The sequence below is a fragment of the Globicephala melas genome, chromosome 4 (assembly GCF_963455315.2).
Source record: "Globicephala melas chromosome 4, mGloMel1.2, whole genome shotgun sequence".
NCBI classification, from domain to species: domain Eukaryota; kingdom Metazoa; phylum Chordata; class Mammalia; order Artiodactyla; family Delphinidae; genus Globicephala; species Globicephala melas.
In genome coordinates this window covers 143,205,312-143,232,725 of record NC_083317.1, presented here as the reverse complement: position 1 = coordinate 143,232,725, position 27,414 = coordinate 143,205,312, and the positions used below count along the sequence as shown (strand labels likewise).

Below are 27,414 nucleotides of genomic sequence, written 5' to 3'. Positions count from 1 at the left end.
CCTTCCAAAGGTCACACAGCTAGAATGTGGTAATATAGGGATTCAAACCCGAGTCTTTCTAGATTCCAAAGCCTGGGCTCTTTAATCACCTTTGAGCGTTGACCAGGTAGAGAGAAATGCAAAGTGAGTGCCTGTGAGGCCTGAGCTAGGCCCCGCCATACTCCAGTCAGCCTTCAGGAAACGAATGAAGAGTTAGACTCCTTTTTCCTTTGAGGAAGGGATCGCCAGCCTCTGTTTACTGCTCAAGAACTTTCTGAACCTGCAGTTCTTCTTAGTAAGAGCCATTTGCGGGGCGGAGGGAAGGAACAGAAACCCTAAGAGTGAATTCAGATGATTGGCTAGACAGACACACCTGTGAACCTATAGGTAGGATGGGCTTTACCTGTCTCTGGGTCATTCTTATCTAGGGGCCCCCCCTCTGTGGGACTGAGATGCCCAGTGTCCAGCCCCATCCCCCCACCCCACCCCCATCTTTGTTCTAGAAAGCTGGCTAGGCATCCGGAGTTTGGTGCTGGAGCTAGTGGTGGAAGATGGCTCTCGTCCATAGCACTTTGCTGCCAAGGGAGAAGTGACCCAGGGTGACCCCCGCAGGCCCCCTGAGCGGGCTATGCAGCGACCCGAGCCCCCGCGGGTCTGCCAGGTGTCTGGGGAGTGCCTGTTCTGTGTCCCTCCCCGCCCCCAGTGGTCCTGGACGACAGCAAGCGTCTGGCCAAGAGGAAGCTGATCGAGGAGAACCGGGAGAAAAGGCGGCGGGAGGAGCTGCAGAGATCCATCGGTCACAAGCCCGAGCCCACCGACCAGGAGTGGGAGCTCATCAAGACCGTCACAGAGGCCCACGTGGCCACCAACGCCCAAGGCAGCCACTGGAAGCAGAAGCGGAAGTTCCTGGTAAGGCCCCGCCCCTTCCTCTTCCACTTCCACCTCTGCGCGATCCGTTTGGTCCTCAGAATCCAGGATGCTGCATCTGATTGACCGGAGTAGAGTGCAGAGGCGGGATATAAACCCAGGTCTGTCTGACCTTCTCCTGCCTGAGTCACTGAATTCTAATGCACTTATCTCTTTGCTTTTGCTATAAGGGCAGCCCTGGATCAACTAATTAGCAAAATTCTTTACCTGCTAGCTTTCCCTTTTTATACCTATTTCTTCCTTCAGATGCCCATTTATACACATACCTAGTCCCCTAAACTCACTCCAAAATATCCCCTTTAGAATCACCCCTAGAATGAAGTGACTCATATCTCAAGCATATTTTTATGCCAACAGAAGTCAAAATGTTGAGTTTAAAATAGATTATCTCGCGTCCAGGAGGACAGTGGGAATGGGGAGAAGGGATGGGGGAGGGGAGTGTAAAGAAAAACAGGCCTTTCCAGACCCTTGGAATAGCAATGTTTGATGTTTTTATAAAAACTAACCATCATGAAAGCCCTTCCTTCTATTTCTTCTTTGGACTTCACAACGCTTTGGGGTAGGTAGGCTGGAATCACTATCCCCGTTTTGTAGGTACACAAACCAAGCCTTCAGTATCTCGCCCGAAGGTCACAATGCCAGAAAGTGGCTGGGCCAGGCCCAAAGGCCAACTCACGTCTGTTGTCCCCAGTTCCCAGATGGACCACCCGTCCCACCACCAGCTGGTGTTTGGCCGTCTCGGAGACCGACCCAGCTCTTAGTTTATGACATGAAGCTTTATGAGGACCTCACTCAGTCCCAGCATCGGATATTCTGTGGGTCTGTTTGTATCTCCCGGGTAGGTGAGGGCACTCCTCATCTGAACAAAGAGATATAGGCTGTCATTGTCTTCACGCCTCAACATCACCACTATAATGGGCTAGCTTTTGGTCTGGTTTGGTTTGGTTGGTTTCATGAAAACGGTGTAACAACAACCGTAAAGGAAATTTTTGGAAAGAAAAAGCTTACCCATAATCCACCTGCCCTCCAATAATTACTTTCATTGTTGTTAACGAGCAGCTTCTAACACACTTTGTGGATGGCAGCCACTAACAGTTAAGTTAGGAGACACTTGGATGGCCCTGGCCAAGTGACAGGTACCAGTGTAAGTGCTTTCCAGATATTAACTCCCTATGTCAACCAACCTATGTAGGCAGATGTGGTTAATATCTCCATTTTACAAACGGAGACAAAGAAGTTAAGGAGATTTACCCTCAATCCCCCAGCTAGTAAGCAGTGGTGATGGACACAGCCCAGCTCCAGGATCCATGCTCTTAACCACCACACTATGCAACGTGGTTGAAACGTGTGGTATCTTTTCACCAGGGTGACTGCCAATAAATTCTTTCCTCCCTGTCTTCACGGCCCATTCTCTCCCATGGAGAGGTGGAATGTATTCCTCTCTTCCCTTGAGGCTGGGCTGGGCTGTGATTCCTTGAAGCAATGGATTTGGGCAGAGCGACTTCTAAGGCTGAGTTATAAGAAGGCTTGCAGTTCCGCACTGGTTATGTTGGAGAGGGACGCCATCTGGTCTCTCTGAGGGAAGCCAACTGCCATGTAAAAAAAAGTCCAACTACCTTGAGACCACCATGCTGTGAGGAAGCTCAAGCCAGCCATTTGGAGAGATTCCCAACCAGCCCAGGCACCAGAAATGTGAGTAAGAAAGCCTGCAGGTGACACCAGCCTCTGCTGCCATTTCATGAGGGACCCCAAGTGAGAACCACCCAGCTGAGCCCATCAATCCCCAGAACTCTGAGAGATAGTGAAAATTTGTTGTTTTCAGCCACTACGTTTTGGGGAGGTTCGTTACACAGCAGTAGATAACCAGAATAGAGCCCAGTAAATATCTGTGTAACAAACCATCCAGTTCCATGGGCCCATCCTCAGAAACAGCACAACTGAGCCCTGTGTCTTAGCCACTTGACACATTTACGCACATCCCCTGCAGCAGGGTGACTCTGACTATTTATGCTCAGGAGAAAAAGTTCACGCTTTTGAGGGGTGAATTATTCCCGCAAGGACATTAAGAATCCTTCATTAGGGACTTTCCTGGTAGTACAGTTGTTAAGACTTCACCTTCCAAAGCAGGGGGTGTGGGTTCAATCCCTGGTCGGGGAGCTAAGATCCCACATGCCCCCCGGCCAAAACACCAAAACGTAAAACAGAAACAATATTGTAACCAATTCAATAAAGTCTTTAAAAATGGTCCACATCAAAAAAATCTCTAAGAAACAAAAAAAACAATCCTTCATTAAAGACAGCTTTGCTACATAGTATCTATGTCCTGAACTGGCTTCTGCACGTTCAGATTTGCATTTCTTGTGTGGCCAATACCACTCTTTTTGCTTACAACACTGCTATGTATATTATTTCATTTATTTTTATGTGATGATTGCCCATCTTGTTCTGGAAAAGAATTTGAGGAGGGCTATTATGTTAATAATAGTGTGGCAATGTCATAAGGGATTAAAAATTATACGTTGTCATAAAAGCTAGAAGTATTCATTTATCTGGAATGGGTAAGTAACTTACTTCCCAAAAGGAGCTTCTTCATCGTTTTTTACCCGAAGACCAGGACTCAAGTCATAAACAGAGACGGGTGGTTGGACCGGGGTTTCAAATCGATACGCCTGTGAAAATGAGTCATTGGCAAGTAAGGAACTTTTGCAAAAGCCATGCAGATTTTCACAGTAATTCTAAAGCCACTCTTTAAAACTACTTCCAAAAACATTTAAGTCATTCTCCAATCCACTCCAATCTCTGATGGTGCAGAAGTGCCGATTCCTGTGTGGTGGCAGTGATGATGGAAAGTAGATGTGGACTGAGAGGGGGGCAAGAGGCCGGTGGTGGTGAACAAGGGAAAGCAGAGTCTCTCCACCAAGGCAGCTCACATCTGCGCTCCCAGATGTGGAAGACATTGGATTGGAGTAAACTCCGTACAGCGACAGTATTGTCTGTTGAACACTGTGTTGTTTTTACCCGCCAGAGTTCTTGGACTCCCTAATCAATAGAAATTGATCAGAGGCCAGAAAAGGAATTCAGGCAAGGCTTTATTGGGGTCCCTGCTGCAGCAGGGGGGAGCGAGAACAAGTAGCAGTTGCCCTTGCTAGCTCCCTGGGGGGAGTGGGGGGTGAGCTGGTTCCTTATATGAGGGGAGGGGAGGGGCGGGGCCAGGGGTGGGGCCAGAGGGATGTCCTAGGTGGTCTGCCCACCCCTTGGTGGTGCTGAGTGCAAGGAGCATGCCCAGTACTGTGCTTTTGCTCCCGGCTCTTCAGAAGTGGCAGGTGGGTTTTTTTTTTGGTCTTTTTGTTTCGTCTTGTCCATTATTTGCCCCAACTGCACATGTACGCAGTTATTTTTAGTCCCTTATAGTTTCTTTGTATTTTCTTGTGGGAGGAGACGTTTGTCCGGGTGCGAGCCCTGCAGCCAAGGGTCCCAGGTCCCAGCCTGTCTCCTTATTACTCTGCTCCCTTAGTTCACATGCAAAGGTATGGCTTTGGGTGGATTTTCCACCAGGTATCAAATGTGACCAGCAGAACCAGGGTGGGCCTGCCCCACTTTTCCCCTGGCAGAACTACTGTCTGATGACACAAATTCTCAACAACAGCCTCAGAAAAGGGGCATAAGCAGAAGGGTGATGCAGGATGGGTGACTTGACCACGTGTGGTCATAAAACAAGTGCAGTCAAGCCAGGAAGGCTTCTGTCACCCAAAATGGTTATAATTACATCAGAAGAAGGCAGCGTAGTCTAGTAGTTATGTGCATAGAAATTGGAACCAGACAGCCTGAGTTTGTTGCTTGCCTCTGTTGCTTTTTAATTATGTGACTTTGGGTAAGTTGCTTCCCATCTCTAAGTCTCGGTTGCCTTTATGCCCTTATCAGTGGTGTAAAAGTAATAGATAGAAGTGCTTGGCATGTCGTTAACAAGCTCCTACGGAGTTACAGTGTGCGTCATCCCTGCACCACCACCCGTACCATCCTGTCCCTGCTTTCCCCAGGAAAAGGCCCAAGGCCCAGGGACCTCTCATCACCATTTGTTCCCCATCACAAAGGTGCGGGGAGACACACTGTGATCACTCAGAGGAAGAGAAGAGTCCCGTCTGGCCCCATCCCCGCTGCATGTGCCAGAGACCCCAGCCAAGAAGCCCTCAGCTCTGAGACAGCCACTTGCAAAGGGGTCAACTGGTAGCACTTCCTACTCACCTTGAACAATTCTGATGCAACAGTCAAAGCACAAAGCCCCAGTTCGTCTCGATTTGTGTCATACCAGCCACCTCTAGTGCTGAGCTAGGGTTGAAGCCCACACCTGCACACACCCCTGAATCTCTCCTTCTATAGGTCCCCCCCCCCTCCACTGCCCCAGAGGATACGTGCTGGATTCCTTATTGACCTTCACCCCATCTCCAGCCCATCAGAAACCCCTGCCCTGGGCTCCCTAGGTATGTCTCCAGGTCCCACTTTTCTCCATCTCTCCTGCTGCCCCCGTGGTCCAGCCCACTTCATCTCCTGCCCAAACCACTGCTGCTGTTCTCCCACATCTTCCTCGGCAACCACATCCCTTCTCCACATAGAACCATAAATTTCGTCATGCTGCTCCCGTTTAAAGCCCTTCAGCGGTGCCCCACGGCATTTAAAATGTGCCCATCTCCCCTCCATGGCCCTGAAGGCCCATCGTGATGGGACCCTTGCCGCCCCTCCATCCTTTATCTCATGCCACCTCTGGGCCTAACCACACAGGCCTCCTTTCTGACCTTGGGACTTTGCACTGGGTTTGCCCTCTGCCTAAAATGTCCTCTGCATCTGTGGAAGGCTGCCTTCTTGACATTCTGCAAGTTAAAGCTCACACATCACTTCTCAAAGGGGCCTGGCTGACCACCCTACCTCCTGAGCCCCGTGTATTATTAGGTCATCTCCAGTCTTATCACAAACTAAAATTCTTCCAACCTGACAGTATTCTTTTCATTTATTGTCTGTCTTCCTTCGCTGTATGAAGGCTCCTTGAGGATACATTGTTCATTGCTGTCACCTCAGCATCTCGAACAAGGCCTGACCCCATAGTAGTTGCTCAAGAAACACTGGTTGAGTGCGTGTATAAACACAGGTTTATTCGGTCCCTCAATCCTCCACCATTTGGCCCAGTGCCGTCTACACAGTAGACCGATACTCAAGGCGTATCCCCCCACCTTGAGAAGTTCATATCTTAGATGTGTACCTGCATAACTACGATAAAAGTAATAGTAGTAAGTGCCTAGATGCCAGACGAGTGGTTACATGGGCCACCAGGTGTATTCAAATGAGGTAGAATCATTTCCCACTGAGGCCATCTGAGAGGGCTTCGAGGAGAAGACAGAATTGGAAGTGGGTGGGATTTGGAATTGGCAGAGATGAGACAGAAGTGAGGACTTTGAAGAAAGCAAAAGTCCAGGAGGAAGGCCGCCCCGAGATGGAAAAGCGTGAAGCAAGTTGTGGCAGAGACGGGAAGAGGTAGGCAGGGCAGGCTCCGGAGGCCCATTAGGGCCCTGCCCACCCCTCTGAGCAGCTCAAGCACTTTGATCCACAGAGGCAAAAACCAGGCTTCCCCACAGTCCCCAGTGGTGAGCCTGCAAGCCTCACCTATCCTCAGTCTCCGAGTTTGATCTCATGTGCATAAACACACGTGTGTGTGTGTGAGCACACGTGTTCAGGGAGTGCACTCTAGGCTACTAGCTGTAAGAAGCGATCCAGTAGATTCAATTGTGCCAAATATTGGTACTCTATTTTTAACATCTTCCAAATATTTTAGCAAATAGTGTGTTGTCCTTATGGGTAAAAAACCTTCAGGGAAGTCACAAACAAGCTCAACTTTAATTGTATTCCTGATGTGTTAACTTGGGTCGATTCATCTATTTCCTTTTTTCAGCCTCTAAGTTTTTACTGACATGAGTTTTCAAAAACAAGCATCCATATTAGCGTGGGGGGTGAGGGTGGGGGAAGAGGGAAGGACAGGGAGAAGGAACTCTGCTCTGTTGGTAGTAAAGCTCCAGGGTCACCCCAGACGGTCGTTGCAAACAGCCTCGACCATCCTGGCTGGAGCTCGAATCTCCTGGAACCAGCAGACACCACACCAAGCTCCTCTGTGTTTTTTTCTAGTATCCAAGACCTATTATGGACAGAAAGCTTCATAACGTAATAGAAGGCTTCTACTTTGTATGTGGTTTTCCTTCTAGCAATTGTATTTTCCATTAAATACCCAAAGGCTTAAAAGTAAATTTTTTTCCTACTCTGATATCTAGCAACAGGAAAGCTTGTGAGGTTGTTACATTTGGGCATTTGATTTTAGTTAAAATTGTCATATTTCCTTGTATAATTTCCCTCCTATTTTTCAAGCCTTTAGAGGTATCACAGACGGTGATTCAAATGCCCCACAGACTCACAGATTAAATGGAAATTATTAACATCCATAGTAAGCCACTGAAGACCATTCCAGGCCAAAGCTATGTTATTAAAATATTTTTATTTCTTAAAAAGTTCACCCTATGTGTGTGTGTGTGTGTGTACACCTCCCTACCTTTTTAATGTGTGACCATGTTCCTTTTATCAGTTGATCTTCATAAGAGAGCTGTACAGTAGACACGCAGGTGAGACAGGCCGCATTTCGGGGTGGCAGGGATTAGAAAGCCCAGCAAGGAGGTCTGAAGGATGCCAGAAATAGCAGTGACCAAACTTCACTGTGTATCAGAATCGCGCCCAGACTTTCTGTGTACCTTTTCCCTTAGCTCAGTCTATGTGAGAAAGACAGAGACAGAGAGAGTGAGAGAAGCTGTACATGTGATTATTCCATCAATTCCGTCTGCACCCGGAGAACCAGTAGCCTTCCTAGGCTTTGCCATGCCAGCAGTTGCCCCAGAATATCGTCATTGATTCTGAAACAAGACGGAAACCAGCTTTCTTTCCCATCCACTCACTGCCCCCAAAACAAACAATAAAAAAGTGAAATAAAATAAACAGAAGAATTCCAAAAAGGTCAGTGCTGCCAGCATTTGTTATGTAATAGATTTAAAACTCCTTCCCCAGGCTGTACCCACAACCTTGACCACACTTTGGAGGGCCTGGGCTGTTCCTGTTGACCCTGGTGCCCTGGCAGCAAGAGAGTGGAAGAATCATCCTTGCTTTTCTTCGTGCTAAAACTTAGACGTGAGCAGTAACAGGGGAGATGGGGGAAGAAAAATGGGAAGGGGATTCCTCAGTGCTAGCCCAGTGGGTTCTCAAAGTGTGGTCTCAGACCAGAAGCATTGGTGCCCTGGGAAGTTGTTAGGAACTCAGATTCTCTAACAGAGACCTAAATTGGAAAGTCTGGGGGGTCATTCTGATGCACAGGAAAGTCTGGGGACCTAGGAGGCAGGCCACGGTCTTGTCACCAGCGGTGCGCTCACCAGCCATTCGGCGGTGACGGCTCAGCAGGCTCACAGAGCCAGTACCCGCTGCCCTCTCTGCCCCGCTTCCCGCGCCTCCCACCCTGCTGCCTGGCTCCTGCATGTGCACCGTGACTCTAGGCAAAGAGGGTCACCGTCGGGCAGGGTAGGATCCTCTGATCCCCTTAAACTTCCTGGAAGACCAGCAATCAGTCCTGGCCTCAGGGGACCATCTTTAACCTCCCTGGGTGCTCCTTTGCCCACCTGCCTGTTGGGAACTGGGTGAGAACCCCCTGAGGCGGTCATTGTCATCACAAGGACCAGTAGGGGTGACCGGGAGGGCTGCCCCTGGCAGGGAGCAGTGCTGACAACAGCAGATAGTGGAGAGGCCACAGCATGGCAGTCACTGGACAGCAGGCCGAGGAGCTGGAAGGCCCCAGTGGACATGGGGGCCTGGCGTGTGCACAGCGCCTGAGGGCTTGCGCGCGTGACGCTTCTGCACCAGCAGGTCTGGGGAGGGGGCCGGGATTCTGCATTTGCAGCAAGTCTCCAGGTGACACCCAAGCTGCTGACACCCACCCTGTGAGCAGCAAGGCGATGGACGGTTGCGAACAAGGGCAGAGAAGTCGTACCAGTAAATTCTCCACTCTGCCCTCCAGTTTGCCCAGCGTACACAGCCCAGTCCCTGGAGGCGACCCAAAGCAGAGGGCTTCCCCCAGCCCGCGGAGGCCTCCTCCAGCAGGCGTGTGGAGGGCTCGAGCGAAACAAAAGGCATCGGAAGCAAGAACGACGCCCCTGGGTGCTCTTGGCCAGGGCTCCCCATCCCTGCCCACGCCGTGCACACCTCCCACAGAAAGGCACCCTCCAGAGTACGCCGTGCTCTGAAAACGGCACCCAGAGCCCCCAGAGCATAGGTCACCTTTGTGCAGTCAGAAGCATTCCTGTTGTTCCTCCCTCTCTCCCTCTTTCTCTCTCTCCCTCTTTCTCTCTCTCTCACTTTCTCTTTCTGCAGCAACAGTCCTGTGACCATGATCACTGGGGGCCTTTGAAAGCAATGGCCAAGACAGGTATCTTTGCCCAGAGAACTAAAGGGCGTGAAAACTGCAGGGTCGGTTAACAAAAGATGCGGAAAGTGTACAGTATGTCAGTTCAGAAGAGATTTTCTGCCGCGTGAGAACCGTGATCCGTGATCCCTTCGATGTCTCCATTTAAATTTTCTTTGTCTCACCTCAGCCAGAAGACATTGGACAAGCGCCAATAGTAAACGCCCCAGAAGGTGGAAAGGTCGACTTGGAAGCCTTCAGCCATTTTACAAAAATCATCACACCAGCAATTACCAGAGTGGTGGATTTTGCCAAAAAGTTGCCTATGTTTTGTGAGGTGAGGAGATTGCTTTTCCTTCTTCATTCTTTCTCATTATAGTTTCCTCGATCTCCAGGAATACTGACTATGACGTGTAATTTAATACTAATTAGTCGGGGCTTAGTCATACGAAAGCCATGGCAGTACAGAACGGCAATGCACTGTTTTGTGCGCCTCCCCACCTTCTCTGTTGGGTCGTCATCCATTAGCTTGTCCACATGAGGTCGACAAAGAGCCTCTCGACCTGCCTGGCTCCAGGCGCAGGAAAACATGACAGCCATCGCTCCATCAGTCAGCACCTGTGATGTCCCGGTTGCCACGCCCAGGTTCGCCACATTAAATCCAGTCCTGCTAACAGATCAGCAGGATAGCTCTAATTAACCCCATTTCACAGATGGGGAAAATTAAGATCGAAGAGATGAATTTCACCCACTCAAGGTGAGCCCGTGGTTCTTTTGAGTCTCCATCTGTATTATTTCCACTACGTATCCCAGCAGATGGCTGTGTGGTGGTTTCTTCATCCTCAAGGACAGGTGAAATGACCCTCACAGAGCAAGGATCTTAAAATCTCCTTAAGTCTTCCCTCTTAGAAGCTCACCCTTTCTTGCCCCACCTTCAGGGCACACTGAAGAGCTCACCCACCAGAGCTCATAGACTTTCCTCGGGACACTTCATCCCAACTGTAGCCGTCCTACCATGTGGGAGCTGAGGGCACGGGCTCTGCAGGGGCGAGCGTCCTTGATTAGTTATCAGATGTCTTCAAACCTTGGTTATCTCATCTTTAAAACAGGAGTCAGAGTAAGATCTACCTCTTAGAACTATTAGGAGGCTTCAATGGGATAATTTATGGGTAGTGCCTGGGTCATAAATGTTCCATAAATTTCAGCTGTGAATTCTGCTGTTCTTTCATCTATTACATTACCATTCTGTCTCTAATCTTTTTTTTTAATCAAATGGGGTTGATGATGTTTTCCGGAGAATCTTCCCCTTTGAAAAACCCCACCGAGGGCCAATCTGTTGCTCTTCAGACCTCGAAGAGGTCCCAGAAAGACAGCAAACAGAGAGGGCCACGTCCGCCCCGGGCCCCTTATGGAAGCTACCTGAGTGCCAGGGAACCTAGTATCCCCCAGAAGGAGGCTTAGTGTCCTCACCTGGAATGACCCCATCCCACTGTGGCCTCCAGTTCACGTGCGTCTGAGTTTGCAGTCAAGGGAGCCCGCTAGGATCCTGAGAGACCTCAGACCCTGACAGGGACCCTTCTCGTGGCCATTTCTGAGCCTGCACAGAAGCCACACCCGGAAGGACAGAGCACTGGGCTTCGGGACACGGGGATCCATCTGGTCGTAGCCCTCGCTGAGACAGAGCATATGCCTCCTGGTCACCCCTGGCCGCAGGGTGCTGGGGGCCAGGCGCCACGCAGGCCGCCAGCAGCCGCATGGTGGGGACCACTCGTACCCACCCCAGGGGAGCCGGCGAGCCCTGGACGAGGAACTGTGACTTCTATCTGTATTTGGTGTGCTTTTCCATGCCTCCGACCATTTTTTTAAATTAACGTCTATTAAAGTTTTGGAGACTGTTACAGGAATCACACGTATTCATTGCAGACCGACACAGCACAATAAAGGCAACGATTCATGGTAACACCACCAGGCGCTAAACTGCTGACATTCTGGAGCGTAGTTCCTTTTCTCAAATCTGTGTGTGTATACACACGTACATATATACACACACATACATATATGGAATATATGAATATAGTTTGTACCATAATGAACGTTCTACTTAGGAAACTACCTTTTCAGACTTTTTACTAAAGAGTAAGGGGCACATACCATAAGGGTGCAGGTCAATGAATTGTCACAGACCCAACACACCCGCGTAACCAGCACCAAGATAAAGACACAGATCACTGCCAGCACCCTGGTGTCTAATGCCTTAACTTTCTACCCTCAGCTGTAGAACATAACATTTAAGTATTCTCTCATGAAATAATATTGCTTAACTCTACAGTTCATTACTTAATTTTTAAATTGTTATACAATTTTTAAAGGTTACTTTCCATTTACAGTTATTACGAAATATGGCTCTATTCCCCGTGTTGTACAATACACCCTTGAGCCATCTTATACTCAGTAGGTTGTATCTCCCCCTCCCCTCTCCCTTACTGGTAACCACGAGACAAAATAATATTTAATGACCACATAGTATGCTAAGGAATAGCTCTCCCATAATTCAGGTTATCTGCTGTTACAGGATCTTTAGCTCACATCCAGTTTTCCACTAATATAAATATTCTGCAGCGAGCATCCTGGTACCTATGCCCAGTTCACAAAGCTGCCTATTTCCTAAGGGCAAATCCTAGAAGTGGAATTTAAGGACCTTGGCTACACCTTTTAGGGCTTTCGATAGGTGTTGCCAAGTTGCCCTCTAGAAAGTGTGTACCCTCTTGCGGCTGCGCCGTGGACACCGGCTTCCTCTGACGCCAGGTACCATCTTGCGTTCCTGTGCACTGGGTTGAGTTTGTTTCCCTGGACCTCTCTTGGTCCTCTGTCTCCGGGCTGTGCCCTCTTTTCTCAGTCCCTGGTGTCTGGAAAGAACTCCGTGGAGTATGCTAGCTCTACAACTTGAGCTAGCCTGTCAGTCCTGTGTTCCCCTTTGAATACCCACCAGAAAATGTTTTTCAGAAAATGTAAAGCTCGTGGAAACCGGCCTCTGAGAGAGATGTCAGTTAAAGAAAGAAAAGAAGCCTTCGCCACCACCAGCCACAAACACGCCGTGCACTTATGTCCTTGGCAAGGCTGAGGGCTCAGCACGCAACTTTTCAAGCATGAGTTGCGGCGAGCTTCTCCCTTCAAGTTTCCCTTAGGAATTTACATCTGCTTCAAAGTCATGATTTCATCTCTCTTTCAACCCTGATATTTTGTAGTCTCCAAACTGAAAAAAAATGTGGGCGGGCAGCTACTTTGACAGCAGAGATGCGTACGTTTCTGGTGTTTGTGGCCTCCTGAGGGCCTTTACCCTTTGACACCCTCTTTGGAACGCCAAAGAGGGAAATGAACTGTGGAGGCCCTGAGCTACCTGTGGAGTGGGCTGGAGACCCCAGGTGGCCTCGGACACCAGGAGTTTCGTGCCAGAGGCAATCTGACGCATCTGCTATTCAAACCGCACATGCAATAGTTTTCTGCTAAGATCTATGCCAGCCTGCCAACCGAGGGCTTCGAAAGATCTGACGTCACTGCGGGCAGAGCTGCCAAAAGCGCACCTAAGAATCACTTGTTAGAGTGCAGGGCACTGGTGTCCCTGCCAATCCACCCGAGTGACGCTCTCCCAGGAGCCTCTCTGCCTGGCAGGCCCTTTCTGGAGCGTTCTTGCAATGGAAGTCTTTTGGCAGGTGACTAAGAGGTTGTTTGCCCACGTGCGGAAACAGGCCTCAGCAGGATCCTGCAAACCCCTCTTAAAGGAAAAGGCATCTGGCCTAGTTTTTAAACCGTTGGTGATCCTTGACAAATCCTTATTCTGCTTGTATTGAAATTTTAACTCTTAGTAAGTTTTCAAACGAAAACTTCTACTTCATCTATAATCAGACTTGGCTACAAAGATGGGACCTGCCCAAGTCTGCATACTCTGTGACAGCTTTAAAAAAAGAAAACAATGGTTTTATCTGATGAGTCATTTCTCTTTGCTACTCTATGTCCGTGGTTCTCAAGAGTGGGGTCCCTGAACCAGGTGCGTGGGCATCACCTGGGAACTCGGAGAATGCAGACACCGAGACGGCAGGGCCAGCAGTGTGTGTTTAACAAGCCCTCGGTGACAGTGATGAGGCTGCAGACAGGACCGCTGCCCTCGGCAGTTAAGCCAGTGTCCACACACTTGAGCCAACTTTCCACTTGCCTGTGGAGGATCTAGCTAAGCTCTGGTCTCCTGTTTCCTACCAGGCCCCAGGGCCAGGAATCCAAGGATGTAACTGAGGAGTACAAATTAGAGCCTAATTAAAAGCAAATTGCAGTCATTTTTTTTTTAATGAGTAGAAGGAGAGAATTCACATGAACGGATTCCAGAACCAAATACAAAATGCCTTTTATGCTATAGAGAAAGCAAAGCAATTAAACAGTAAGGTGGGTAGGTTGAGTTAGTAAAAAATATGAAATATCCCGTATTTTAAAGGTAATTCAGTAGTATTACTTTCAGTCTGACGTAATATCCTAAATTGAACTAGTCAGGTGTTGCGAAGAGTATTTCCCAAAAGAGAACTGGTACCTGCTTTAATGAAGAGAGAGAAATTACGTGTCATTACACGTTCGTCGTTTACGGAGACGCACACCCAAAGCCCTTCGAAGAGCGAGCTCTCCCCTTCTCTTGGCCTTGGATTCTGACAGAGCTGGCTTCCACCCCTCGCCTCACCCACAAACACTCATGGGACTCCCTAGCATGTCGCTCGACCTCTCAGTGCCTGAATTTCCACACCTGTCAGTAAAACTGGAATTAGAATATTTACCTCGCTGCATTGCTGCGAACATTAAACAAGGTGATGCATGTAAATCTTAGCACGATGCCCAATTCGTCAAAAACACCCATTAACTAAGTCTTTCAAACTACTTTGATGACGGCACTTAAACATTCTCCCCCTCCAGAAAATCAAACTCTCATTTTGTATTATTTCTCTTCACAAAGTTTTCTTTTTTTTTAAGTTTATTATTGATGCTGTTATCACATTATCACAAACCCTAATTACCAGGGCAACCAAATGAGCTTAAAATGAGATTAGGACACTGGCAGAAAGATCCAGCATGTGGAGTGATTCTGGTGCCCGAGGTGCTGAGGAGAACGTAACGACCTAGGAGCCAGGAGGTCTGGATTCTGGTCTCACCTCTGGCTCACTAGGTGACTGAGCAAAGCTGGGACATCTCTCGGTCTTGTGGGTGACATGCATCTGTAAGTGACCTCCTCGTTCTTGGACTTTTAAGAGATTCAGGGAACAAACTTGCTTCAAAAAACGGAGCAGGGCAGTTGCCAGCTGAACGGTGGAGTCAGCTGTTGACTGTTAGAGCTACCAGACCAAAATGGGGGTGCATTTAGGCAGGTCTCCGTTGGTGGTGTAATAGACACCCCCGTGACTAGCAGTTTCACATGTGACTGGAATATAATGCAAACCACCAAGATTAAAGTTGGTGAAGATTACGAGCAGTCTGGAGTATGAAAAATGGTTGTGGACGTCTGCAGCCGAGCAGGAAGGGAAGGCCACGGGCTCACAGAGGGCAGGACGGGTGCTGCTTGCGGGGGACCCTCCCCGTGGCCCTGGAGGCCCCGTGTGCGCTTCCTAACTGGCAACTGCTCCTTGCTGATGTGCCCTGGTTCTTTTCAGCTGCCATGCGAAGACCAGATAATCCTCCTCAAAGGCTGCTGCATGGAGATCATGTCCCTTCGCGCTGCTGTGCGCTACGATCCAGAAAGTGAGACTTTAACCTTGAACGGGGAGATGGCGGTGACTCGGGGCCAGCTCAAAAACGGGGGTCTCGGGGTGGTGTCCGATGCCATCTTCGACCTGGGCATGTCGCTGTCTTCTTTCAACCTGGATGACACTGAAGTCGCGCTCCTTCAGGCCGTCCTGCTGATGTCTTCAGGTGAGTGTGCCCAGACTGGGCATCCAGAGAGCTCGCGCTTGTCTGGTGTGCATTCAGATCACTTGATGAGTTTCCGGTCCCCCGGTAGCTTCAGAATCACGTCTCACTCCCCTCCAGCAAGCGAGCGAGCGGGGGTTAGCCGACGGCCTGGGACCTGAAGGTGGGTGTCGGGCTCCTGATGCTTTCTGCAGTCTCCCCGTGTAGTGGGGAGGGAAAAGAGGAGCCGTGCTAAAGACTCGATGAAATGGTCCACCTTCCATAGACACTGCCCGGCCTGCCTGGGGCGGTTGGCCAACCTGCCCGCTTCTGGTTTTGTGTGTACTGGACTTCGCACAGGATGCTGGTGTCACTCATACCCTTATCCTGTGTGGTGGGCAGGCTCTAGCATGGCCTTCCCTTTTCCTCCTCTTCTGATGTTCACTCCCTCCTGTTGAGTGTGTGAGAACCCACGACCTACTCCACTTAGAATCTGGGGAATTCAGTGTCACCATGTGACTGCGTGACATTATATTATACGCGAGTCCCTCTTGGGAGCAGATGTGCTCTGACAACTCTCCTTGCTCAGGTGACAGGGAGCTGCTTGTGGCCCCCGGAAGCCGAGGGCAGTCTCCAGTCGACAGCCAGGGAGAAGCCAGGGCCCTCGGCCCATCAGTAGAATTATCCTTAAAGAAATAAAATGTGTAACTCATCTAAGGCCTCCCTGTGTGACCTCGAGTGAAGCTGCTAGGGTCTCTGGCCTTCAGTGTCCTTTAAAATAAAGAAACTGCACAAAGTAAGTGCAGAGCAACATAATGTTGATCTTCTGTCTGGATCAAAAGTTACAGGATCCTGTGGAGAATTTATCTGGCACATGCAAAGAGAGAGAGGAGACGGGGAACAGAAGGGAGACTCAGCAGAGCCTCAGAGCAGCAGCATTAAATAGGAAGGAAAACACGAAATTAAAATGCACAAATTGCAATTTGAGCTGGATAGCAGATTTCAAAAGCCAGCATATTTTGTTTAAACTCAGAAGGGTGCATTGAGACAATAGTCCTGATTCTTCCTTTCAGATTAAGCAGAACCCTACTTAGAGTTTTACTAATACAGATATTTCAATAACTAGACACGTGAAGCATGAATGTATGTGATCAGAGCCACAACCTGAGAAGTGGGCAGGGGGATGGTAGGGCTCCCTGAAGCTGTATGAGGAATTCATTCAGGTTTATACAGTTCTTTTTTTAATTTTTATTGAGGTATAATTGTCATATAACATTGCATTAGTTTCAGGTGTACAAGATAATGATTGGATATTTGTATATCCATTCCCATATACAGTTGCAAATTTTTTTCTTGCTATGAGGACTTTTACGCTCTTAGCAACTTGCAAATATGCAATTACAGTATTATTAGCTATAGTCACCTGTACATTACATCCCCATGACTTATTTATTTTATAACTGGAAGTTTGTACCTTTTGACCCCCTTCACCCATCTCACCCACCCACCCCCGTCCTCTGGTAACCACCAATCTGCTGTGTCTGTGAGCTTGCTGGGGTTTTGTTTGTTTTTTAGATTCCACAAATAAGTGTGATCATACGGTATTTGTCTTTCTCTGACTTATTTCACTTAGCATAATACCCTCAAGATCCATCCGTATTGTTGCAAATAGCAAGATTCCATTCTTTACGACTGAATAGTATTCCAGGGTGGGGGGGTGTGTGTGTGTGTGTGTGTGTGTGTGTGTGTGTGTGTGTGTGTGTGTGTGTGTGTGTGTGAATCACGTCTTCTTTATCCATTCATCCATCAATGGACACTTAGGTTGTTTCCACACTTTAGCTATTGTAATAATGCTTCAGAGAACATGGGGGGGGTGCAGATATGTCTTTGATGACTTAGTGATTTTGTTTTCTTCAGATAAATACCCAGAAGTGGGATTGTTGGGTCATATGGTAGCTCTATTTTAATTTTTTGAGGAACCTCCATACTGTTTTCCACAGTGGTTGTACGAACTTACATTCCCCAAAATAGTGCATAAGCGTTCTCTTGTTATTTTTCTTTTTGATAATAGCCATTCTGACAGGTATGAGGTGATATCTAATTGTGGTTTTGATTTGCATTTCCTTGATGATTAGTGATGCTGGGCATCTTTTCATGTCCCTGTAGGCCACTGGTATGTCTTCTTTGGGAAAATGTCTATTCAGATCCTCTGCCCATGTTTCAAGTGGATTGGTTGGCTTTTTGCTATTGAGTTGTATGAGTTTTTTATATATTTTGGATATTAACCCCTTATCAGATATATGATTTGAAAATATCTTCTCCCATTCAGTAAGTTGCCTTTTCATTTTGTTGATGGTTTCCTCTGCTGTGCAGAAGATTTTTAGTTTTACATAGTTCTCCTTGCTTATTTTTGCTTTTGGAGTCAAATCCAAAAAATCGTTACCAAGACCTAGGCCAGGTAGCTTACCACCTATGTTTTTCTAGGAGTTTTATGGTTTCAGGTCTTATGTTCAAGTCTTTAATCCATTTTGAGCTAATTTTTGTATATGATATGAGACAGGGGTCCAGTCTCATACCTTTGCATGTGGCTATCCAGTTTTCCCAACACCATTTATTGAAGAGACTGTCCTTTCCCTGTTGTATATTCTTGGCTCCTTTGTCGTGAACTAATTGACCACATATGCATGGGTTTATTTCTAGGCCTTCTATTCTGTTCCATTGATCTATGTGTCCGTTTTTATGCTAATACCATACTGTTTTGACTACTATAATTTTGTAATGTTATTGTAAATCAGAGAGTGTGACACCTCCAGCTTCGTTTTCCTTTCTCAAGATTGCTTTGGCTATTCGGGGTCTTTTATGCCTCTGTACAAATTCTGGCGTTGTTTAATCTATTTCTGTGAAAAATGCCATTGAATTTTGATAGGGATTGCATTGAATCTGCAGATTGCTTTGAGTAGCATAGACATTTTAACAATATTAATTCTTCCAATCCATGAGCATGGGATATTATTCCACTTTTTGTGTCTTCTTCAATTTCTTTCATCCGTGTCTTATAGTTTTCAGTGTATAGGTCTTTTACCTCCGTGGTTGAATTTATTCCTAGGTATTTTATTCTTTTTGATGCAGTTGGGAATGTTATCTGCAAATAGTGACAGTTTTACTTTTTCCTTTCCAATTTGGATGTCTTTTATTTCTTTTTCTTGCCTAATTGCTGTGGATAGGACTGGTAATCCTATGCTGAATAAAAGTGGCAAGAGTGGGCATCCTTATCTTGTCCTCTATCTTAGAAGAAAAGTTTTCAGCTTTTCATCATTTAGTATGATGTTAGCTGTGGGCTTGTCATATATGGCCTTTATTATGTTGAGGTACAGTCCCTCTGTACCCACTTTTGCAACCCAATCACTTGCAGCCTAGATATTCCCCCGTCATCCAGCCTTCTTTTGACATCCTTCTATCATTTTTTTGAAACTGCCTTGATTCCTCTCCTACACCAGTGGTCCTCCCAAGACTTGGGGAGGTTTCCTGGGCTGTACATGGTCATGGTCTCCTCTAGCTCCAGCTTCCCACTGTGACTCTTCTCTGCACAGGGTGACCCTAGTGTCGCTCACGTCCCCTTTTCTTTTCATTTTAATTTCCCAAGACACCACCAACCCAGGGCTGCTACGGTAGCAACCAAAGGTATAAGGGACGGGAAGGTAAACAACTAAAATTTGATATCGTGCTGCTTTGTCTTCACCAGCGTTTCTTCCCATCGGACGTTCCTCCTCTGGCATCCAGGCCTCCTGAGATCTTCGCAATCTCTTTTCACACCTCTCTCTTCTCTGCATTTCCATGCTTGTCAAAACCCTTCCTTATTATGCAGAGTATTTCAGCTCTCTAGGCAAGGCTCCTCTTTCTGTAGCCTAGGAGGGAGGCATCCCCCTTCACACCCAAGGAGGTGATTTGTCCAAACTAGAGACATTTATCTGAACAAAGCATTGACTCGCTTCATGTAAGTTATGCCACTCCCTGGTATCTTGGTCCCTGATGCCCCAGAGTTCCTATAGCCTCCATGCCCATTCCTAGGAGTTGAAAGTCCCCAGATCAGCCCACTTCACATGAAAGGGCTTGAACTGGACCAGGCAAGCCTTCTCATTTCTGCCTCCAAATTAACCTCCATCTTCTTTCTTCCCCTCAGACCGCCCAGGGCTTGCCTGTGTTGAGAGAATAGAAAAATACCAAGATAGTTTCCTGCTGGCCTTTGAACACTATATCAATTACCGGAAACACCACGTGACTCACTTTTGGCCAAAACTCCTGATGAAGGTGACAGATCTGCGGATGATTGGAGCCTGCCATGCCAGCCGCTTCCTGCACATGAAGGTGGAATGCCCCACGGAACTCTTTCCCCCATTGTTCTTGGAAGTGTTTGAGGATTAGACTGACTCATTCTCATAATTCCAACAGCACTGCTGGGTGTCATTTCATTCCATTGCCTAGCTCTTTTTTGTTTGTTCCTTTATTTCTCTGTGTTGGGAGGGATTGTTTGGGGGAAAGGGGAGGTAGTCCTTGGCCTAGACATGGATGAAATTGCCCCTTGAATGCGGGTACTTGTAACTACTGCATTTTGTTCTCCAGTCCTTTGATGTGAATGCTTTGGAGGTTTTACAGTTGTGGAGGTGGCAGGGGACAATCATTAATTCACCAGCACCAAGCCATCACCAGCTCCCATCTGTCCCAGAGACTGGAGCAAGCAGAATGGTGCGGCAGAAGACTAAAGAAGACTTAAAACCAAGACAATATCGTCATCTTGAACCTATCCTGATTTTTGCAGCACTCAGATTAGCACGTTGCAGACCCCCTTTGGTTAGATGTGGCTTTCAGCTTACTAAGGAAAGGTCTGAACAAATTTTTACCTATTCAAGAGCATGCTGTTTTCAGCACTCTTTATTCTCTCTTAGCAGCCTAACCTGGAATGTATAGGAATATTTGTTTCCCAACAATTAGCTGTCCTTTCACTATAATTGTTACAATCCTATGATTTAATTCGAGTTATACAAGGGCATGACTCAAAGATGTGCAGGTGTTTGACTGATTGAGGCCAACTAGGAAAATAATTTCTTGCAGTAAGCCCAAAGAAATTCGAAGTCTTCACGAATGTCAGTGACTCAACGGTTTCCAAAAATTCACCTAGTGTTACCTCATAGTAAGAAGGCTTCTTACAGTTTAGGCTCAGAGAAAATTCCCACAAAAATCAAACCTATTTTACGGTGTTGTCGCTGTTCGGTGACATCTGACCCCTCACCTCCCAAATTCCTGAGGTTATTCGGCCTGATTGCATCTCTGCTGAGCCGACAACACACCTCCCTATGGATCAACCCTTCTGACCAAGGAGCGATAACAAGCTGAAATCTAAGTCTTGTTCTGGAGGGATGCCGGGGAGAGATTAGTGCAGTTGTGTTCTAAGTTGAAGGACATGCAGCGCTCTTAGAGCCTCCTCTCATCCCGACGCTCTGAGGTTGCTTCCTTCTGGTCTTAGATCCTCAGGCTCTTTGCTTTACTTACAAGTGTGTCCTAGGCCCCTTTTCCCTCTGACTCTGAGGCTTGGCTCTCACCAAACAAAGGCTGGTGCGGCCACTGACCCTCTCTGTCCCTCTGATAGCCTTGCCCTGGAAGACACTCAGCAGGAAACACCTGTAGACCATGCACACGAACCCTCACTCACCCTCCCTGCCCAACCAGCCTCCCCAGTGACAAACGCTGGAGTAGGGTGTGCCCAGACGGCACATGGTGCCCCTGGTCACTTCAATGTCAGAAGACGGGCAAAGGATATACCCATGCAATCGAATGTATCTCATTCTTCACTGGCATGGTAGACAGAAACTATTCCTCTGCCTGCCTTGTACTGCCTTATCCTGGAAGTATTTGGGAAAATAAGCCATATCAGTGAAACTTGCCTAAAAACCACATGGATTCCTTCTTTTTTAACTAGCCCAGAAGCCAGGGTGCCTGAGTTCTAGTGTGTGCTGTCAAGTGGTAGATGTGTGACCTTGAGTCTTGGTTTTCTCACCTGATGAATAAGTAGGTCATGAACTCTAAAATCCTTCCCGTCCTTAATACTGTACTAGTTTGGGGGATGGGAGAAGGGGGGATCAGGTTCTTTTGATGGTTTCTTTCACATTCAAATTTCTAACTTTATTAGACAGAAATTGTGGCCCTCTTAACAGTTAAGGAAAGTATATGTGGTGTTGATTCAAAATAGGAATTTGACATACTTCTCATCAGTTATTTAGAGAAAGGCATGATGGCTTTGGGAAAGGAAGAACAGCATTAAAAATCCCAAGTGTGACCAGAAATAATCTGGGAGGAAAATGATTTGTTTAAAGTGCTAAAGCAATTATACTGGCTTCTGGGGAGGAAAGAAAACAAGAACAGCACTATGGAACTTGCTAACCAGAGAAAGGAAATAGGTGGAGAGGTTGAAATTATGAACATGAAGTTCACGGGCAGACTACTGGCTTTGACTTATCTACAGTGTTTTGGTTCTGTTTTCTTAGGCAGCCTCTAGCCAGTCTCCTCAAGCCCTCATGTTAACATCTCAGCTCCCTCCATTGACTCTCCTTGGAGAACTACTCTTTGAAACATAAGCGTTTCATCACCTTCTCTGCTCTGGGGCAACTCTGAGAAGCTTTTCAGGGTGGGGCAAGTTTTCCCTCCGAAGGGAAGGAGAGATAAGCAAGCAGGGGGATCCTGGAGGTTCTCCTCGGTCAGCAGAGCTCCCCAGGAAAGTCCCCTCAGTTTGTCTGACAGAGATTCCCCAGTGCATCAGACACCCCCAGATTCAGTGTAGCTAACAGAGCCTGATCTAAAGCTGCACTGCAGCACTTTAGGGATTAACAGGATTGGCCACTGGCCCAGCAGTTTGGTAGATCCACAGCCACCCAACCAGCCCCAAGTAAGTATGTGTGACCCTTGGCTCCCTACACGATTGCCTTAAACAGGCAAACCCCTGATCTAAACATCTTGTCGAAGGCTGACTACTTTATACTGAGTAGGACAAGCCTTCAGGTACTTCAGGTTGAAAGGAAAGGCCATAAGGACTGAAAGCACAACCCCCGTGGTCAAGGTGACTCATTCCTTCTGTAACTGATTGAGGTACTTAGCGCACCTCAAGACTCCATCCTATAAAACTCGATTAGGAGGGATCTGCTCTGGATTATTTTAAACATGTTTTCTTATGTTGTCCAGACTTTCAAATCAAATGTGGACTGACTGAAACCCTTCCCAGCGGGGAGACATCCCAGTAGAGGAGAACACACCGTACAACTGGGATTCCTATTTATAAATCACTTAAATTTGGGGTGTCCGGTGTGTGTGTGTGTATGTGTGTGTATGTATGTGTGTGTGTGTGTGTGTGTGACCCTCAAGTGTACTTTGCTCTTCAATTAGACGTGAAGCATTTCTAGAAATAGTGACAAAAGTTAAGATCTTCTCTTCTTTACGATTCTGCTCAAAACACCACATGCCGCCTCCGAGCTTCTGCTAGTCACATGAGCCTCGGTCCTCAATGGCACACTTTGCCGTGTTGCTGCCTCAGCCCTGTGATGCCTCTCACCTGCGCCCCGAGAGACGCCTCTTCCACCTGCAGCGTGGTCATCGGACCGCCCAGCCCGGCTCCACCCCCGCGTCGCCTCTGAGTGAACAGGGGTGCAGGCTTGGTTCCTCCTCAGCCCTAGACCCCCTCAGACCCAGCCTCCATGAACTGCGGATGCCCTCAAAGCATGTCACTGTCCGTGATACATTTTTATTCTATGGACCTCTAACCCATTCGTGTCATGTTGACCTTTTGCTGCATGAGTCATAAAATATGAAACTGGTCTCATGGTTTTTGAAACGTAGCCAGCATTTGTAAGGCTAAACCTTTTTCGTAAACTGAATTGAAGTGAATAACCAGGCCACAGTTCCTCTTCAAAAGGAGAACGCTTACAGACATTTGAATCTCGTTGTCCTTTCCAATGGCTACGGCATCAAGGTTCTAAAATAAGCTCGTAATTTTTCCTGTTATTTTAATAATATGGAGATATTAGCATAGTGTTTCTTTTGATAGGGACAGACTATAATCCATATTTAAATTTTATAGAGAAGAAATTTTATTGTACTGTGATGTAGATATTTATTATCCAGGTAAGGATTTGCCCGGTGTGTATTTTTTACAATTGAAACATTTTACTTTAATCTTTAAAAGAAAAATAAAAACTTTAAACACACACACACACACACACACACACACACACAGACTAAGGGAAAAAAGGTTTGGCCTTATCACAGAAGTTTTACTGTGCTGTACAAATGTTTGCAAATGCAAAAAGTGTGCATTTCTAGTGTGTTTCTACATTCATTAATGCCGCCTTCAAGAGCAATATCGTGCAGATACAATGCTGTTTGTGGCTTTCTGTTGCACAGTTAAAGCTGACCCACCTTATGCACAAGACAATCAGATTTAACTCTGTCCTCCTCAGGATGCAGATGATACCCATGTACGTTGCGGAGCACAATGCAAGACAAAGGAAGACACTTTGATTACATGTGTATTGCTGACATAGAAGATGTCAGGGCATGCACGAGTTGACATTATGCCACCCCTTTCTTTTAGTTCTTCCTAATTGGCATTTTTCATCTGATTTTAGAGCCAAATTAGTTATGAAGCCTTTCTTCAGAGAAAACACCTTTTATCCCCCATCATGTTTTCATGTCCTGAGAATCAGAAAAATTCAACAGAATAGGAAAAGATTTACAGTCATCGGAAGATTTGTTTTGCAAACGGTGTTAAGTGATATTGCTAGATCGGTAATATTTTTTTCAGCCTAAAACTCTATTGAAATCTGTGATCAAAATGTTTTAAACTATCCAAAATGAAAATTTGTATATTTGGGAAAAATGGATTTTTACATAGCTTTTGTATGCAGATATAAAATTGTAATTATGACTATAGCGGGCGTAGATAAACTCATAAGCTACAATTCTAAAAAAGAAAAAAAAGAAAAAGCTTATAACGGATATAATTTCCTGTCTCTTTTTTAAATATTATTATTTCCTACATAAGCACAGGGTTGCCTACTCTTCTCATCTCGCTGCTTCCAAAGGAAGGAAAACAGGGATGTAAGGGCATTTGTTTCATAAACATCCACTAGAATTAGCAAATATTCTTGGGAGGAGGGCATGGGGGGATGGAGGGAAGTAAAAGGCTAATGGGAGATATCCTCTTTGGAAGGGGCCACAGAAATGGGGTGAGGAGGGAAGAGTGAAGTTTTTGCAGCTAAAGGAGTACATTCATCATTTTATCTCAAAATGTTCTAGAATATTATTAATGGAATTATACCACCATCAGCTATCAATATATGTCTCAATCCCCAATCCTCTGAACACATGTGAGTTAGGACTCTTGCTGTGATTGAGTGGCAAAAAAAAGCGCCTAATGGGAATATATTGTCCATAATACCTGGCAAGTCAGGAGTGAGATGGCTTCAGGCATGGCTGGATCTGGGCACTCAGTACGTCAGGATGTGCCTCTTTTCATCCCTCTGTGCAGATCTCCCTTTGTACAAATTTCCTTCAGGTGGACTTCATGCTCACATAGCCTTTCCTCCTATGGTGGCCCCTGGTAGCTCCAAGATTAGCCTTCTAGCTCCAAACCAGTGGAAAGAGAGTTTCTCTTCCCCAACAGCTCCAGTGAAAATCCTGAGCCTACTCCTCACTGGCCCAAATTGAGTCGTGTGCCCATTCCTGAGGCAGTCACGGTGCCAGGGAGGACAGATATGCTGATTAGCTTAATCCCCTGAAATCCTGGAACTGGGTGGAGGAAAGAGGGATAACGAGCCCCATCTAAACTGGACCAAGGGTTGAGTCAGGAATGGTTCCTCAAAGAATATTCTAAGTCTTACTACTATAAGAAGTGGGAGGAACAGCAAGCAAGCAAAAGAACAAATGCCCAGAGCAATGGTTCGGTCTGAAAGCACATGCATTTCTGATTCAGCAACAAGTCTCCTGAACAGGGAGGAAGCTCAGCACGATTTGGCCGGGTCGTGCAAGACCATCTTCTAAGGGGCCAGGTGAACCACTGCATCTCCGGACGGCTCCCGTGGGACTGGGGAAGTAATTCATCTACCAGCTCAAAACACCATGGTTGTACACGCGTGTACAACCAGCTTGTACACGCCTGGCCACAGAGCAGCTCTGGGGGTGTCTCTTGCTTCGGGAGCAACAGCAATCCCCCAAGTGGAGAAAGTTCTCTCCACTTCCACAGCTGGGCACAGTCCATCTAGACTGGGTGACAGACCAGGTGACGAGTCGGGTGAAACAAATGGCCCAGGCCCTGGGCAGACAACCGGGGTTAGAGGATCTGCAATGATCTGATACAGGGCTCCTCCAGCCGACAAGTGCTATGGCTGTCTGGAGAAGCGGCACCAATTCCAAAGAGAATCGTGAAGCTCCACGAACAGCCAAACCTATATTTCAACTGTACCATGAATGTGGATGCATACAGGCTTTTAGTTTAATATAAACTGATCATGTAAATTGTCCACTTGGCTACATTTCCTAAGAGTAGCTGAAAGAACTCAATAGACCATTGATTTAATTAAATGATACTAGTTGTTCTTACAAGGCCAAATTTTTTTTCCATATAAATATCTAGCTGAATATTTTGTAGAAGCCAAGAGAATTTTTTTATTTTTTCCGTACAAAACCTCACATTGGTGCACACGTGTTTGGAATCAATACATATGAAAAGTGAAGTCAGATGATGTGGCATGAAAACTCTTCTTTTTTAGGATAGACTGAAACCATCATCTTTATTTTCTTTTGACTTGTTTGCACTAATTGCAAGGAGGGAGGGCAGAGGCACATAGAGTAAACCATCTTCAAGTTTAGCAAGTTTGAAAACTCTTGTGCCCACACATCCCAACAGATATAGAGACATGAAAAACAAGCCTCAGTTTTACGCTGAATCCCACAAAGATGCTGCAGTTTTCTGTGTTGTAGACATGCAGGTTTTTTTGAATTCTAAGGATGTTAAAATTTTCTGTATGGTCATCTTTAGCCTCGAAGAGAGGTTTGAGGATTTCTTTCCACTACCTGGAATCAAAGCCAAATAGGGTCCTTGGAACAATAAATTATTTCAAAAGATGAAGAACCCAAAACCAAGGATCATTCATCGATACGGGAGCTGCTTTGTGAGAATCCAATTGCACGCTTCAGAAAGTGCACCTTCATTTTCTCCAGTACTTTGGTACAAACAGCACTCATCATGTACTCTCCACTCCAGAATCCCAGCAGCCTTCCCAGAGGATGGGCTGGGTGTCGGTGTTGCCTTCCGGAATTCTCCACTGCCACAGTGGAGTATATAATAACAGCCCACCACGTAATGAATGCCTACTCAAAGTCAGGAATCATACCAGACCCTCTGTATTATACCTTTAATCCTCCAAGTAAACGCACAAAGTAGGTGTTAGTACCCTTATTTGACAGTGAGGAAATGGAGGCTCAGTATGAATAAGCAACTCATCCAACATCACACAATGGACAAGCGTCAGAGCACATAGGGTCCCAAGATCCGTATCCGTTTTACAACCTGCACTATTAAGACCAGCATAGACTTAGCTCCTGAAGAAAGAGCAAAGGCAACTCTGCTCTGGAAATGTTTACCATTCCCCTTCCAAAGAAGCTCCCCTACCCTAATGCAAAAAACACGTCCATCCTGAAGAACAGGCACCTGGCCTCTCATTAGGTGTTGTCTATTGCAAAATCACTCATTGGTGTTGCAACACGAAGAGTAATTTCTCTTGGCAGGACCTGTTTATAACCCAGCTGACTTCTAGAGGTGTCAGTCTAACAGGAGGACATTTTGTTTGGCTAAGCATTTGGGTGTCCGAGTGACCAGTTAAGTCTGGGGAGAGCCAAAGTGCTCTGCATAATGAAAGGAGAATTTACAGCAATGCAGGTTGAGGGGCTACAGAGAGGACACGGAGAAACACTTAAGATTCAAGATAGGGGCTTCCCTGGTGGCGCAGTGGTGAGAGTCCGCCTGCCGATGCAGGAGACACGGGTTCGTGCCCGGGTCCGGGAAGATCCCACATGCC

General features: G+C 46.8%; 1 protein-coding gene across 11 annotated transcripts in view; it reads left to right on the top strand.

Annotated features, from left to right (window-relative positions):
* Positions 1–24,328, top strand: part of THRB (thyroid hormone receptor beta) — a 392,088-nt gene extending 367,760 nt beyond the window's left edge. For all 11 annotated transcript variants that reach the window (XM_060298656.1, XM_060298657.2, XM_060298655.2 and 8 more), the window contains 4 exons: positions 683–888; positions 9,570–9,716; positions 15,061–15,319; positions 19,476–24,328. In XM_060298656.1, the coding sequence (XP_060154639.1) occupies positions 683–888; positions 9,570–9,716; positions 15,061–15,319; positions 19,476–19,717 (854 nt within the window). In that variant the 3' untranslated portion in view covers positions 19,718–24,328. The remainder of the gene's footprint in view (positions 1–682; positions 889–9,569; positions 9,717–15,060; positions 15,320–19,475) is intronic.
* The last annotated feature ends 3,086 nt before the right edge of the window (positions 24,329–27,414 follow it).